Here is a 16849-nt window from a genome sequence, read left to right as displayed (position 1 = left end):
AGAGTGAAAGTCACCTTTCAATACAGGCATACCTAAGAATACACGATGGGTCTCTTCGCAGCACCAATGTAGGGTTATAGTGTGATTTATTTTTATTTATTTATTAGGTTTATACCCTGCCCTCCCCGGAGGCTCAGGGCGGCTAACAAAATGGCAAAAATGCCAACATTAAAACAGATAAAAACAGGATAAAACAATATAACACTATCCAATAAAATATTGGTGCTCTAGATATCACGTCAATCATTTATCCCAAGACGGAGTTAATCCCAAACCAATGTACGTTTCAGTAGCACTGTCATCCCTTCTCAATCCAGGGTCGTCTCGCACCCCGATGGTACCCACATGGATGGTGGTGGGGGGTGCAATGATGTAGAAATAATGAAGATGGAATAGTGGTGGCGGCGGCTCCTATTCAAAAGCCTGGCGGAAGAGCTCCATCTTGCAGGCCCTGCAGAACTGCGAAAGGTCCCACAGGGCCTGGATCTCCTCTGGGAGCTCATTCCACCAGGTAGGAGCTGCCACCGAGAAAGCCCTGGCCCTGGTAGCAACAAATCTGATGTCCCTGGGGCCTGGAATAACCAGGAGATGTTGACTCCCCAACCGTAGTGCCCTTGGGGGAATATATGGGGAAAGGCGGTCCCTGAGGTAAGCTGGACCCTGGCTGTCAAGTTGCAACCACCTTATGGCGACCCCATGGGGTTTTCAAGGCAGTGATCAAACAGTGTTGATTTGCCATCGCCTTCCTCCGTGTAGCGATTCTGGACTTCTTTGGTGGTCTCCCATCCAAGTACCAATCAGGTCCAAAACCCTACTTAGATTCCAGAACCTCACAGGATCGGGCTAGCGTGGGCCATCCAGGCCAGGGCAGTGTGGTTTTAGGAAACTGCAACAAGAGTTACTCCACAAGATTCAAAAGAAAACTGAAAAGCAGTTGTGGAGAAACAACCTAAAACGTTCCCCCAGACTTATGGAAAACGTGTAAATAATGGTTCTATATGGAAAGGGTGATTTTCAGGAATATTGTACGGTTAAATGGTAAAAAATGGAGTGATTTTACTATTACTTCGAGGAAGGCTACACTCCAGGGGCCAGCTGTGTTTGGCTACTCGAGCAAAACAAAGCAGACATCCCCTGGCACCTCAAAGACTAACACTTTTTTTTTCTCCCTCTCCAGCATGAGCTTGCTTGAGCCAAGGATCACTTCTTCAGATAATTCTGGGAAGGAAATAATTTTGGAGATTTTTATAAGAAAAATCACCGTGGGCGGGAAGAGGGATCAGAGAAAAGACTTGATGTGAATCCTCTCATGAATTTTTCATGGACATCTTCCGGGACAAGGGACCATGAGCAGCTCTGTTGAATCATGGCCACTGTTCTGTTTCCATGTAAACATTTACCAAAAATATTAAGGCACAGGGGCTTTACCCTAACAGGGCAAACAAAAATCACTCAACAGGAGACAGAGGGGAAAAGTTCCCTTTCCTGTTCTTCAAAACAACAAAACAAAATTCTAAACAAAAAGACTTCAGGCAGAACTGCCACCAGGTCCCTTATTCTGCGGCTGCCACCAGCCTAGGAGAAAGGGAACCCAAAACTCCTGTTTGATTCTGGAACAGCAGAACAAATCTGCAGACCAGAGCTGCAGCTCAAAAGTCAAAAGGGGACAAAAAGCTTTCTGGTAGGAAGTGGTCCAAAAAGGTCTAGGCAAACAGGATTTAGGCTTTGAGACTTGGTAACACAAAGAACGCACAAGATTCTCAAGGTAAAATATTTTCTAGTTTATTTAGGTGCAGGAAAACACAAGACCAGTGTAGGTAAAAAAATAACGAAACCTTCGCTTATCCAGCCTAACTGAACACAAGGCACTAATACGATGTTACCTGTCCCCAAAGACAAAGTTGCAGTTGATCAGCATACCTAGTAGTCACTTCTTAGCCCATCCAGGCTTAAGCAAACTGGAACGCCATAGTTTGGGGCACTGAACTACTGGACTGTACTTAGGCTCAGTAGTCACAGCCCCAATGCGGATTGCCACTGGTACTATTGACAAAGGTATGTCTCTAGCACCAGGCAACCAGGACCATAGCTGGAGTAACACGGATTCTTATAGGAAACTGGCCCCTCCTTGGGCTAGGCCTGTACCCAATGGTGGGTCAGTAAGGTGATGTCAACCTTCTACCAGTTACCATGTAACCGGTACCCCATAATATCCCATGCCAACCCATAATATTACGGGTTGTCTGTTGTGTCCTACCCCATGGGTCCAGAGCCAAAATTACTACTTTATCGCCCTCGTACCCAGAGATTTTTTGTTGGGGGTGCACCAAGGTGCCACCTGGGGAGGGTGGGGTTTGGGGGAGGAGCCCTGCCGCTGGAGACCAGCTGGGCTCCTTTGCAGAGCATGGGTGGGCGGGTGTCCTTCCAAGCACTGTTCTCCTCGCCAGCTGTGGAGCAGGTCTCATGAGGTGGGCTTGGTGCTGGCCTTTCCCCCTGGCCTTCGGAGCCTGGTGCTTACAGGGTCAGCAGTGGGCAACCCTCTCTCTGAGCCTTTTCCCCTGCGACGGCAGCAGCCTGGACAGTTGCCTTGCCTTGCCAGCATCCTGCACCATCCGGCTGTCCCTTCTTAGCCTCCTTTCCCTCTCCGTGTCACCTTTCCTGATTGAAGAGGAACGGGCAGGCACCAACGCTCCCTCTAAGCTGTGGAGTCTTGTGAGCAGAAATTCTACTTTGTCAGCTGCTGGCATTAAAGCTGTGAGCCAGCGATTCGGCTGCTGCATAAATGAGTTTGCTCTGGAGCCCTCCTTCCTGAGCGAACACAAAAACTGTGTGCACCGGAGGCTAAAAAAACTGTGAGCTGGCTCACACTAACTCAGCTTAGAGGGAACACTGGCAGTCACCTGACTGAAGCCAGCTGGAGTTCAGCAGCAGCAAGCCAGGCGGACCGGCTGAATGAGTGTCTCTCGCGTGCACCCCTCCATGACCCAACCCTTCCCTCCCTGTCTTCCCACCCTCTTAGTTACCCCGCCAGCCAACGGAGCCTGGCTGAGTGAGTGGCGCCAACGTCACGCGGCAGCATTGCTGGGTATCACGAGCCCTTGCTGGACTTTGTTGGGGGGAGGAAGAGGAGAAGGAGAAGGTGAGCACAGCTGTTTGGGGAGTGGGCTGAGTTGTTGGGTGGGTGCCAGGCAATGCTCCCTCTAAGCTGTGGAGTCCTGTGAGCCAAAATTCTACTTCGTGAGCTACTGGCATTAAAGTTGTGAGCGAGCGATTCGGAGCCCTCCTTCCTGAGCAAAATGTGTCAGCCAGAGGCTAAAAAACTGTGAGCTAGCTCACACTAACTCAGCTTAGAGGGAACACTGATGCCAGGGACTCGTGACCCTTCCATGCATACAGGCCTGCTAAGTATATTACCAAATGCAACACGAGAAATAACCCAAGACAGAAAAAGAATCCAGGGTCTTCGGAAAAGTGACACATCAGATCAAACACTGACATCCAAAGCAAGGATTCTCCCGTTCGCACTCACATTGGGGGGTGGGAGGAATTAATCAGCTTCCCTCAGCCTTGGGCCCAGAGGAAAGTATTTGAGATACTGATTTATTGATTATTCATTAGCCGCCTTTCTTCCTTATGGAGTTCAAGGTGGCTTACAACACAGATCAAGCACACAGAACCGAATACATTAAAAATATATAAACCAAAATGTAAATTCACTACTCGGGACTGCTAGTTGACTTAACCAAATGTAATCCTAAATAAAACTGTCTTCTGCTGCCTCCTAAAGACTAAAAGTGAGGGGGCCAGGTACAGCTCCCTGGGGAAGTTGTTCCATAATCATGGGGCTACCACTGAAACTTCACATTCCTGGGATCCAAGATCACTGCAGACGGTGACTGCAGCCATGAAATTAAAAGACGCCTGCTCCTTGGGAGGAAAGCGATGGCAAACCTAGACGGCATAATAAAAAGTAGAGATATCACCCTGCCAACAAAAGTCTGTATGGTCAAAGCAATAGTATTCCCAGTAGTCATGTATGGCTGCAAGAGTTGGACCATAAGGAAGGCCAAGCACTGAAGAATAGATGCTTTTGAATTATGGTGCTGGAGAAGACTCTTGAGAGCCCCTCCTTGGACTGCAAGGAGATCGAATCAGTCCACCCTAAAGGAAATCAATCCTGACTGTTCCCTGGAAGGCCAGAGACTGAAGCTGAAGTTCAAATACTTTGGCCACCAAATGAGAAGGGAGCCCTCACTGGAGGAGAAGACCCTGATGCTGGGAATGACTGAAGGAAAAAGAAGAAGGGGACGGCAAAGGATGAGATGGTTAGACAGTGTGATTGATGCAATGGACATGAAGTTGGGTGAATCCCAGTCCCACGCCATGTGTGGCTTTAAAGGACAAAACCAACACCTTGAATTACGCTCGGGGGTGGATTGGTAGGCAATATAGTTGCTGTGATATCGGGGTCACATGCTACCGATAGCTGGCTCCAACCAGGAGTCCAGTTGCAGCGTTCTGCACTTACTGCAGGATAGTCGTGAGGAGAGAAAAGTAGAGGGGAAATGAGGGAGAAAAAGGGTGGGGGAGTCACTGGAGATGATAACAAAAAAGAATAGTTCTGTTTTTTATCTTGTAAAAAGAGGGAGGGGGGAGTCCGATACAAAACGATGATTTAAAAAAATGACACGTTTTTTCCTAAACCACATGGGTCATCCCCCCCCAGAACTGAACTGCAGATACATCATTGTTTTTATGTTCCAAGTCACTCAAAATAAGTGACATTTTTTTTTAAAAAACCCAAAACCACAAAGTCCTTCTGGATCTGAGTTATGATAGTGCGGCGGTTTTGCAACTATTTTCAAAAGTCCTCGAGATCATCTTTTCTCTTCCAGTTAAGCAGTAAGATAAATAGCGTGCAAGGCGAGTAACTGAATTTATCCCCAAAGACCAACTTTAATATAAAAAAAAATGTTCTCCTGTCCCAGAAGCGGCTTTTGTGGGGACTTTTTATTCTTTTATTTTAAAGGTCATTGAAGATATGCCTTTGGCCTAGTAATCATATTGTGCAGGTGGCCATGTCGGAGAGGAAGAAAGGAAGAGAGGGCACGCACAGATAACAGATATCCAAATATGCACAATAGCTTTCTCCCTTAGCCACCTTTCCCTGTGATTGCTACCATCAGCCATGTCTCCCAAGACTTTGACTATTCTTTCAGCTCCCTGCTTTTAAAGAGAGCTGCACAAAACCAGGACACACACACACACACACACACAGAGCCATTGCTCCAGTACAGGCCCTCTCCGGGTACATTTGCAGTTGGATGCAAATTGCTTCCAAGGGTTACCAACCTCCAGCCAGTTTGGATCTCCCAGCATTACTGGATCTCCCATCATTACAATTAATCTCCAGATGACCAGGCCTCTCATCCTACCGGAGCTCTCCAGAGCCCCGCTCCGGGAGTGACCAGCCCAGGGGGCAGGGTGGTCACATGACCAAGCCCCGCCCTCTGCTCCCAGCAGGCCTCAGTCAGTGCCACGAGGATGCCGAAGAGGAAGGTAAGTTGTCCCTACCTCCTCCTCTGCTTCCCCGGGCCTTGTTGAGGTCTGCCCACCCCTCCCCGCACTTCCCGGGGCCGCAGTGTGTCCCACCCCCCCCATCCCCCTCGCCCCGGCACGCCAAGCAGGGCGTCGAAGATGAGCGGGAGGAGGAGCCGCTCTCTTGGCCAACCTGCCACCCCACGCACAGGCCAGTCCCTTTTGGCGCCCCCTGCCCTGGCACCTCGTCCCGCTCAGTCGGAGACTCGCCAAGGGGCGCGGAGGGAAAAAAGCCACCCCGGGCCTTCGGGCTCCCCAAGAGCCTCCTCCCTGGCGGAGCTGGGGGGCCATGGGCTTCAACTGCCTCTCCTCAGAAGCCCCCTCACGCCCCTCCAGCTGGCCACAGGCACGCTCTTGCCCTCACTCACCAGCCCCGGCTCTCCCGCGCTTTTCCTCCTCCCGCTGCTCACCTGCACTCCTCAGCCATGAGCCCCGGGAACTGCGAAGAGAGACCAGACCAGGAACCGCTGAGCGCGCCGGGCTCCGGGGAAGAAGTGAGGCATGAACCCCCGCCAGCCAGGGAGGGAGGGGTGAGTGATCCTCCTGGCCCTCGAGCTAAACACGGGCAATTAGAGGGCGAGGGCGGCCCCGAGGCCAAGCGCTTGAGTGGGGCCCTTGAGCTCTAATTGTGGTGGCGGCCCCAGAAGCCCGCCCAGCGCTCGTGCCGGGCGCAATTTGAATGAGAATGCCGCAACCTGCGCGGCGCAATTAGGGCTCGCCAGCCCTAATAGCAGCTTTCAAAGGTAGACTCCACGGTATTCTACCCAGAAGAGGTCCCTCACCTCTCCTTACCCTGCTCTTCCAGGGCTCTACCCTCAAATCTCCAGGATTTTCCTAAGCCAGAGTGGACAACCCTCTTGCTTCCCCAAAGGGAACGTTATTCCCATCTGTGTTTGAAGACTGCACCTATCAGGTACTGAAGAGCAAGAGGACTGTCTGCACTCCCAGGGTTTCAAGATTCTTAATTGCCACTGGCAGGACTCGCAAAAAACGGAGCCATGATAGAGAATCTCACTATGCACAGCAGCCTGATCTTAGCTAAGCGATAGGTCCCACTGCGTTAAATACACATGAACACACATGAAGCTGCCTTAGGCCCATTACGCACAGGTGTTTTGTCTCGCTTTCACCATGCTTGTCCGTTTGGTTTTCTTTCTTTCTTTCTTTTTATTCTGCATTGCTTTTTCTCCCTTTCCAGCTGCTGTTTCCCTGGGTTTTATGAGAGTGGTTTTCTGCCAATTTCCCCCTTCTTTCACTTCCAAGCTGAAGGTAATTCAAAAGCTTACAGAAGATCTTGGATTTCCCCCCCGCCTCTTTGCTGCCCCTCGGAGGTCACTCCCACATCATTCCACCCACTCTGTACCTTCTGTCATTCATCCGTTTGCAAGCTTAATTGATTACTTGTTTCCGTTTACATTTAATTTTTTTTTACAAGCGGCATGAGTCTAGTGATATGAGACCATTACTAGTCTCAAGCTAGAAAGAAAGAAAGAAAGAAAGAAAGAAAGAAAGAAAGAAAGAAAGAAAGAAAGAAAGAAAGAAAGAAAGAAAGAGACTTCTGGCTGGGCTGCCTTTTTCTGCCACCCGAATCTTGAAGCTCTTCAGTCATTAGGAAATTTTAAACGTTGCTATCCAGCAACCCCTCCTGAAGTTGAGCCATACAGAGGTTCCCATTTGGGTGTTTATAGACTCTCAAGTAACACTGACAGTGATGAAAGGTGCGGATGAGAGGAATTTAAAAGGCAGGCACTTACTAGACACTACTGTGCAGCTGCGATAGGGCAATTGAGTGAATTAAAAAAAAAAACCCTTTGGGCATCGCCACCCCATATGGTACTACCCCAATTAAGAAAAACTGTTTTTGGTTTGCAGCTACAGAACAAATACACCAGAGAAAAAGGAATGGTGCGTTCGGCAGGCACAGAATCCAAAGTCAAGCTTAAAAGCTTGACTGCTTGGGTTCTCTGCAGTAAGCTGTGTGGGCATAATAGCCCTTGTACTGATGCAGACCCTGTGTCTATCATGGTCACTACAGTCTACTCAAACCGAGAGCAGCTCTACAGGCTCTCAGGCAGAGGTCTTTCACATCACTTACTGCCTTTTCCTGTTAGCTGGAGATGCCGGGGACTGAATCCTGGGACCTTCTGCACGCAAAGGAGAGGCTCTTCCACTGTGCAGCAGACCTTCTCATTTAAATATGTATCTATCTGTTGGATCAGGCCAATAACCCATCCAGTCCAACATTCTGGGTCAGATAGTGGCCAAAACCCAGGGGCCATTGGGAGGTCCACCAGCAGGGCCAGAACTCCAGAAGTCCTCCCACTGTTTCCCCCGAAGCACCAAGAATGCAGGACATCACTGCCCCAGACATAAGAACATAAGAGAAGCCAAGTTGGAACAGGACAATGGCCCATCCAGTCCAACACTCTGTGCCACACAGTGGCCAAAGCCCAGTTGCCATCAGGAGGTCCACTAGCAGGGCCAGAACTCCAGAAGTCCTCCCATCGTTGCCCCCGAAGCTCCAAGAATACAGAGCATCACTGCCCCAGACATAAGAGCATAAGAGAAGCCATGTTGGATCAAGCCAATGCCTCATCCAGTCCAACACTCTGTGTCATATAGTGGCCAAAACCCAGAGGCCATCAGGAGGTCCACCAGTGGGGCCAGAACACCAGAAGCCCTCCCTCTGTTGCCCCCCCCAACACCAAGAATATAAAGCATCACTGCCCCAGACATAAGAGCATAAGAGAAGCCATGTTGGATCAAGCCAATGCCTCATCCAGTCCAACACTCTGTGCCACACAGTGGCCAAAGCCCAGGTGCCATCAGGAGGTCCACCATCAGGGGCCAGAACTCCAGAGGCCAAGGAAATTCTTCTATTCATTCAATGTATTCCTTTTAAAACATCCTTATACTACCCTTCTACCCAATCAGGGTCCCCAAGGTGGTACACATAAAAACCATAAAACATTTCAACAATTAAAAACATCTAAAACTATAAAATAATTCAATAAAAAACACATAAACTAACAATACCCGAGGAAGGCCAAAAACCATTACTAGGGTTACACCAAAGACACGGTTAGACTCCGTTAAACAAATTCCCTCATTCTAGGTTTAGAAGATTTCTCACATGCCTCTTCTTCCTTTTAAAAGGTTGACTGAGGAATGCAATCAGATCTACTGAGGCTGCTGCCCCCACAAAGGTATTTAGGCCCCCCCTTTCCTAGCAATGTTGGAAATACTTCGTTTTAGTAACATGAGGTATAAAAATCCACTGCTCAAAAACTATTAAGTTTTTATACCCAGTGCTGTTAACACCAAATTCACGACGTGACTCTCAGTAAGCAATACAATAAAAATAATAAACCAATCGCCAACAATTCACAGAGCAGCAGTAGATAAAAATCAGTATACAGCAGCATTTCCCCAATTAAATCCTGAAAAAGAGCTCAGCAAAGATAACGGTACTTTCAACTGTGCCCAGAAACAAAACAGAAGCTTATGAAGGACTTTTAAATCCGACAAAATGGGGTCCCTGAAAATCACAGTCTTGCAGCAGCAGGCAGAACCTGTTGAAGCTTCCAAACAATCCTCAAAGGAGGCCCCACACTGCAGTAGCGCAGACAGGAGGTAACCAGAGCATGGATAACAGTGGCCAAATGGAAAGGCTGCACCCTTTTATAGCACAAGGTGCTATAGATGGAAGCTATGCCTCCATGTGCAATACCCGATCTAATAACATCCTAGATAGTGAACCCGGCCTTTAAGCCCCACCCAGAACAGGTTTACTTTGCATATCCCACTTGGCTGTAATGTCAACCAACAACCTCTCGGTCTTATCTGGATTAAACTTCATTTCATTAGCCCACAACTGTAAGAGAAGCCATGTTGGGTCAGGCCAATGGCCCATCCAGTCCAACACTCTGTGTCACACAGTGGTCGAAACCCAGGTGCCATCAGGAGGTCTGCCAGTGGGGCCAGGACTCCCGAAGCCTTCCCACCGCTGTCCCCCAAGCACCAAGAGTACAGAGCATCCCTTGACCCCAGACCAAGCGTTCCTATCTATACCTTGTGACTAACAGCCACTGATGGACCTCTGCTCCATATGTTTATCCAATTCCCGCTTGAAGCTGTCTATGCTTGTAGCCACCACCACTTCCTTCAGCAGTGAATTCCACGTGCTAATTCCTCTTTGGGTGAAGAAGGACTTTCTTTGATCTGTTCTAAACCTACTGCTCATTAATTTCATTGAGTGCCCACGAGTTTTTGTATTCTGAGAAAGTCAGGACTTCTTTCTCTACCTTCTCTGTTCCATGCATCATTTTGTAAACGTTTAACAGGTCATCCCACAATCTTCGTTTCTCCAAGCTAAAGATCCAGTTCATCTCCAACTCCGGAAACTGGTCCAGGACATCCATTGACTCTACTGACTCAGGTGACAAGGAGAAATGGAGCCAGGTGTCCTCTGCCTACCGGTGAACACTCCCTCTGAAACTTTGGTTGAGGAGCGGCCTCTTCCAGCAGTCTCATGTAGATGGTTAAAAAAACACAAGGATAAAGTACAAGCCCTGCAAACCCCTAGATTTGAAATACCACAGAACTGGAAGAAGAAGACGAAGAAGAATAAGAAGTCCCAAAGGAGTCTCAGAGCGGGTTACAATCTCCTTTCCCTTCCCCTCCCCACAACAGACAACCTGTGACGTACATGGGGCCGAGAGACAGAAACTGCTCTTTCAAGAACAGCTACGGCTTGCCCAAGGTCATCCAGCCAGGTGCAAGTGGAGGAGTGGAGGAATCAACCCCGGTTCTCCCAGATTAGAGTCCGCGCACTTCACCACAACACCAAACTGGCTCTTTGGGGAATTTAATTCCCTGTCTTACCATCTAAGAACTAGTCAACCAGATAGGATGGAATGACAGGAGAGTGGTATCCCCAGTATCTAGTAGTCCAAAGGAGTCAATCCATGGTTTGTTGGTATTTATGGTATTGAAAACCCCCAGAGGACCAAGGGAATCAGCAGGGATGAACTCCACCAGCTTCCCTCCCAGCCAAGGTCAGGGCAACCAGAACATTTTTCGGCCCCCAAACCAGGACAAAAGCTGGACTGCAACGGATAGTCTATCTCAAAGGCCCCCCAGCTTTTTGAGCCAGTGGTCAACTCTGGAATTCTGACACAGCCGCAAAACAGCTGCCGCAAGATGGCTGCCGCTTGAGGCAGAGCCAGCCACAAAATAGCTGCCGAGGCTTACCGTCAGCCACGCAGCGAAGATCCTTGTGCTGTGAGGGCAGCTGCCAAGAAGCTCTCTACAGGCCAACCAGGAGTCCTGCTGGGCAAAGCCCCCACCTGGCCCTGCCCATTTTCTGAAAACACTTGGTGGGCACCAGGAAAGGTGTTGGGTGCGACATGGCGCCCAGGGGCCCCATGTTGGGCATTCTTGGTCTATCTCGTCCGAAAAAGCACGGAGTTGCCTAACCCACATGAATGTACATGAGGGTATTCTGATTTCGTTTTCAGAACACCATAGACGACAAGCGGGAAGCTGCAAGGACTTGTAGTAGGAAGCATCTCATTTCCCCCTCCTCCACCATTCCATCTTTCCCTTTCCTGAAAGCCCCCAGAGTGTTTTTCTGCTTCCTTCTCCCCTTCCCACCAACAGCCAGCCCCCCCCATCTTCAGCTTCCCTTGGCAGCAGCTTTTACTTAGGAAAACTGGAGCTGGACACTGGGCTAGGCCCACTGGCAGGGTAGGGAACCTCCAAGGACTTGGGAGAGGGCACATTACTTTCCCCATATCCCCCCCACACACACAGGGCCGGTTCACCCGCTAGGTGAACTAGGCATTCGCCTAGAGCGCCAGGCCCTGGATGGGGCACCGATTCCCCCCCCCCGCGGTCTCTTCTACCAGCCGTCTTTCTCTCGGTCTCCTTTCAGAGGGCCGCCAGCCCTGCAGCCGCGCGCTCCACCTCCTGCCCTCTCCCCGTCTGGCTCCAGTGTGAAGCCCGCCCCCCTCCGCAGCGGCCTGAGGGCAGCCGCGAGAAGGCAGCAGTGGCAGGAGCCGGAGCAGCAGGAGCCGCCACTTGGGCGGGTGCCCCCGCGGAGGGCTGAACAGATGATGGGCTGACAGGAGGAGCGCGGTGAAGGCAGCAGCCAGCCTGCCAGGGGGGCGCCTGTCCCATTCGGTGCCAGCCTCTGATGCCCGCTGGTGCCCGACCATGATTCTCAGCGCGGAGGTGTCTGAGGCTGCCCAGGAGAGCAGCATGTTCAGCCACAGGGCGCCGGTCAAGGTGAGCAGGAGCCGCCGCCCCAGCGCCAACCACGTCCTGCCAGCTACGTAGCCCAGCACCAGCCCACCGCCAGTGGTGGCAAAGAAGAGCAGGCGGTCAGTGCCCGGGCCCGCGGCAAGCTGTGGTCATTGCCTGGGCCCACCACCTCCCCCCCGCAGCAGGCAGCCAGCAGCAGGGAAGCTACAACCCCATACAGACCTCCTTGGGAGTAAAATCAACCAGAGAGAAGGGCTCTCTGGGGCGCGCTCCGGGAGGTTGGCAACCCCATCATTGGGCACATGCTGGGGGGCGCCAGAAGGTAGCCCCGCCTAGGGCTCAAAAAAACCTCCGGCCGGCCCTGCCCCCACACTCCCACACTATTCCCTCTTTCTCTCACAGGGTAACCCCTCTATCCTCTCCCTTTTCCCTGCCTCATTGTCTCCTTCTCGTCCACTCAGTCACCAACCTTTCATTTGCCTCCCTTCTTCAACTATATTTATTACTTATTTACTTCCTTTATACCCCATGTTTCTCCACAGTGAGGACCCAGGTAGCTCTAGGAATCACTAGTAACTCTATAATAAGAACTTCCTAGAACTATCCTTTTCATTTACAGGTAGCTCTAGGAATCACCAGTAACTCTGTGGTAAGAACATCCTAGAACTGTCCTTTTCACTTTCAGATAGCAACAGGAATCACCAGCAACTCTATGGCAAGAACTTCCTACAGTTATCCTTTTCACTTCCAGGTAGCTCTAGGAATCACCAGCAACTCTATGGTAAGAACCTCTTATAAGTAGATAAGGCCTTATTTTTCTTTTTTTTCTCTGCCCTTTCCATAGCCCTCCCAACACTTTCCAGGCACTGCCTGGCACCGTAAATTATAGCTCCTGGCCACGATGCCACATGTCTAAAAGAAAAGATCTCTTTTTCTTTCTCAAGGAGCAGCCAAAGTGCTTCCCAATCAAGGCTGCTTCGAGGAAGCCGGCCTGCAGGCAGGCCGACAAAAGCGATAACGTATTTCAAATGATAACACCGAGACAGAACCCTAGCCGTTCTTTTCAAATGTAAATTCTCCTAAAAGCCTCAGAAAGTGTAGAAATCAAATGGGTGATAAGGATCTGCTTCACAACAAGACCAGCGAGAGCCGGGCCATCAATCCCGACCGGCTGGAAGCATCCCATTCGCTTCCCTGCATCTTGGGCTGAGGTTTAACTTTGCATTGCTGCAAGAAAGACTTAACAAGGATACACTTTTGGGGATCCCAGAATGAAATTATACTCAAAATCAGCTGCTTTCATTAGGGCGGGGGCCACCTGAAATGACCCCAAACACTCCACATTCCATGAGCAATGAAAATTCATCTCTCAGAATTGGTCTCTGCAATGGAAGGAGGTAGCCCAGGGGTGTCAAACTCATTTGTTACGAGGGTCGGATCTGACACAAATTTGACCTTGCTGGGCCGGGCCATGTGTGTCATAACATGTAATGCCAGGTAGCGGAGATATAAACTTTATAAAGGACACAAACACAAAGTTTTTTTTTTACTTAAAATAAAAACATGCTTAAAACATTAGCTCTGTAAGCTGCAAAACTACTTTTGATTTATTGACACTCACCACAGAAATCTTATGCTCAAGAATTCTGAGTCTAGGACCCAGGTTAAAACTTGAAATGGCTGAGTGATTAAGGGAGTTTGGCGAAGCAAGCTATGATGCAGCCGCAGCAGCAGAACTGGAGGCAGGAGATGACCAGTTCCACTGCAGGCCTGATGGAAGCCCTCCGGGGGCCTAATCCGGCCCCCGGTCCACATGTTTGACACCCCTGATTCACTGTGTCAAAAAACCTGAAAACTTGGGAATTCAGGAAGCCTGGCACACATCTTGCTATACTGTTCTATCAATATAATGCAATTCATCCGCTGGTTAATTAAAATAACGATGAGGGGGAAAGGCCACTGCAGCAGCCAAGCCTTGCGTGAGTCCAGGAGCCCGCCCACCATCGTCTGGCTAGGGAGGTGGGCTCTGCCGTCTCAGATGCTGGTGGTGGGGAGAGGCCTCCAGTGGGGATGATGTGGCACAGGAAGTCCGGGGCTGGTGTCCTGTAGTGTATTCGAAGCTGCCTTGAATGCATGATATGTTGTGAAAGATCTAATTGAAGTGTAATGTAAAGCTTCGTCCTGGGCTAGGATCCAAATCCATCCAATCGTGTTACTGGCCCAGGAAGCACCTAACCAATCACTTTCAAGCAAGCTCCCTGAGCGGGAACATCCGTGATTGGTCCTTATGCATACAACCTTATTGGTTGGTAATTGTACAGTGGGTGTGGCTACATTAGCCGGGAGAGTTTAAAAGCAGGACAGCTGCAATGTAAAGGCTGTTCTGGCTATCAGATGTTGATCCGTGTTGGAGTTGTGTTCGAGTGGAAGAATAAAGCTGTGTTCTTGCTGAATCACACTCTGACTGCTTTGTTAAGCGAGCGACTTAACATTTCCCCTTTTCCCTCCCTCCCTCCCTCTGCGATCAGAGATTACACTGAAGTAGGCTATCCGTGTTCACAAGAATACTCCCCATTAGGGTCGCCACATCCCAGTTGGGAAACTCCTGGAGATTTGGGGGTGGAGCCGGGGGGGGGGGCGGGGGCCCCAGGGGGGCACAAGGCCACAGAGTCCACCCGCCAAAGCAGCCATTTCCTCCAGGGGAACTGATCTCTGGAGTCTGGAGATGAGCTGTAAATTCCGGGGGATCCCCCGGTCCCACCAGGAGGCTAAATTCCCTAGTCCCCATTAGCCAAATGCATTCCCAGTAGATGGAGACAGAAATGAGGGCCTCGGGCAGCGGGAAATGACAAAAATAATGTCCCAAATTTTTCAGAAAGACCCAGGAAAACCCCCAAACGGTTAACAACCCTTCAAAAACGACCCAGCATAACTAAAACAGTGCCCTACCTGAAATCTGGATGAAAAATTCTTACAAACATGTTTGAAATGCAAACCTTAACAGGTGATGCTAAAGTTTTATCCTGAGGGCTCCTACATCAAACACCTGAGCTACCCAGCTACCCCTTCCATTACTGTTTGGTACCCCTGTTTTCCTCCAACAACTGGCATATGCAATCCTTGCTGCTATAATAATATTAATTACGGAATATAAATACATAGATTTAGATTTACCGTAGCTCCAGACGTCGGTCTGATGCGTAAATTTTCTGTAATGGATACACTCAAGAGCCATCCATTTAATGGGCATCTATAAATATAAAAAAGTTTAAAAAATTAATAAAGAAAAATTATTATGTAGAAAAAGAAGAAGAGGAGATTGGATTTATACCCCGCCCTTCACCACCTGAAGGAGTCTCAGAGCAGCTTACAATCTCCTTTCCCTTCCCCTCCCCACGACAGACACCCAGCGAGGTAGGCGGGGCTGAGAGAGTTCTGGCTGAGAACTGCTCTTGAGAGAACAGCTCTGAAAGAATTTGTATCTGTCCCAAGGCCATCCACCAGCAGCTGCATGTGGAGGAGTGGGGGATCAAACCCGGCTCTCCCAGATTAGAGTCTGGGCTTCTAACCACTACACCAAACTGTACATAATTGATTTTTGAGTCAAACTCCATGATGAGGTGATGCCATTTCAAACCCTGCTGTATTTGATGTCAGCCACACCCACCTTCCCACCATCTGCGCTGTATTCCTTCTCGTCCCCTTCCAGTAGCCTGGCTAGGCCAAAGTCTGTGATCTTCACGTGATTTGGTGATTTCACGAGGACATTTCGGGCTGCCAGGTCTCGGTGAACTAAGCGTCTCTCTTCCAGGTACATCATTCCCTAAGAAAGAAAAACATAAAACAAAAACACCCTCTTTTCAGTATAAGAACATCAGAAGAGCCCTGCTGGATCAGACCAGTGGTCCATCTAGTCCAGCCTCCTTTCTCACATAGTGGCCAACCAGTTCCTCTGGAGGGCCAAGAACAGGGCATAGAGGCCGAGGCCTTCCCCTGATAAGAACATCAGAAGAGCCCTGCTGGGTCAGACCAGGGAGGGTCCATCTAGTCCAGCCTCCCGTCTCACACAGTGGCCAGCCAGCTCCTCTGGAGGGCCAACAACAGGGCAGAGAGGCCGAGGCCTTCCCCTGAGAAGAACCTCAGAAGAGCCCTGCTGGATCAGACCAGTGGTCCATCCAGTCCAGCTTCCTATCTCACACCATGGTCAACCAGTTCCTCTGGAAGGCCAACAACAGGGCAGGGAGGCCAAGGCCTTCTCCTGATAAGAACATCAGAAGAGCCCTGCTGGATCAGGCCTGTGGTCCATCTAGTCCAGCATCCTGCCTCACACAGTGGCCAACTAGTTCCTCTGGAGGACCAACAACAGGGCACAGAGACTGAGGTCTTCCCCTGAGAAGAACCTCAGAAGAGCCCTGCTGGATCAGACCAGTGAGGGTCCACCTAGTTCAGCATCCCGTCTCACACGGGCCAACCAGTTTCTCTGGAGGGCAGAGAGGCTGAGGCCTTCATAAGAACCTCAGAAGAGCCCTGCTGGGTCAGACCAGTGAGGGTTCATCTAGTCCAGCATCCCATCTCACACAGGGGCCAACCAGTTCCTCTGGATGGCCAACAATAGGGCAGAGAAACTGAGATGAGCATCAGAAGAGCCCTGCTGGATCAGGCCTGTGGTCCATCCAGTCCAGCCTCCTGTCTCACACAGCGGCCGGCCAGCTCCTCTGGAGGACCAACAGGGCAGAGAGGCCAAAGCCATTCACTGATGCTGCCTCCTGGCTAGGGTTGCCAACCTCCAGGTGGTAGCTGGAGATTTCTTGAAACTAGAAGTGATCTCCAGACTACAGAGATCAGTTCCCCTGAAGAAATGGCCGCCTTGGAAGGTGGACTCTATGGCATTATATCCCACCAAAGTCCCTCCCCTCCCCAAACCTTGCCCTCCCCAGACTCCACCCCCCAAATCTCCAGGAATTTCCCAACCTGGAGCTGGCAACCC

The 16849-nt window shown here is 50.2% G+C and overlaps 1 protein-coding gene across 1 annotated transcript in view; it reads right to left on the bottom strand.

The window, feature by feature from the left end:
* ERBB4 (erb-b2 receptor tyrosine kinase 4) overlaps positions 1-16849 on the bottom strand; it is a gene marked incomplete at its 5' end in the record, with an annotated part of 401399 nt that overhangs the window by 53212 nt on the left and 331338 nt on the right. Inside the window, 2 exons of the mRNA XM_015423413.1 lie at positions 15037-15112; positions 15530-15685. Coding sequence (XP_015278899.1) covers positions 15037-15112; positions 15530-15685 — 232 coding nt within the window. The remainder of the gene's footprint in view (positions 1-15036; positions 15113-15529; positions 15686-16849) is intronic.

This window comes from Gekko japonicus, unplaced genomic scaffold (genome assembly GCF_001447785.1).
Source record: "Gekko japonicus isolate JY-2015 unplaced genomic scaffold, Gekko_japonicus_V1.1 scaffold1499, whole genome shotgun sequence".
Classification (NCBI taxonomy): Eukaryota; Metazoa; Chordata; class Lepidosauria; order Squamata; family Gekkonidae; genus Gekko; species Gekko japonicus.
Note: the sequence above shows the minus strand (reverse complement) of the source record. Positions and strands in the feature narration are given on the sequence as shown.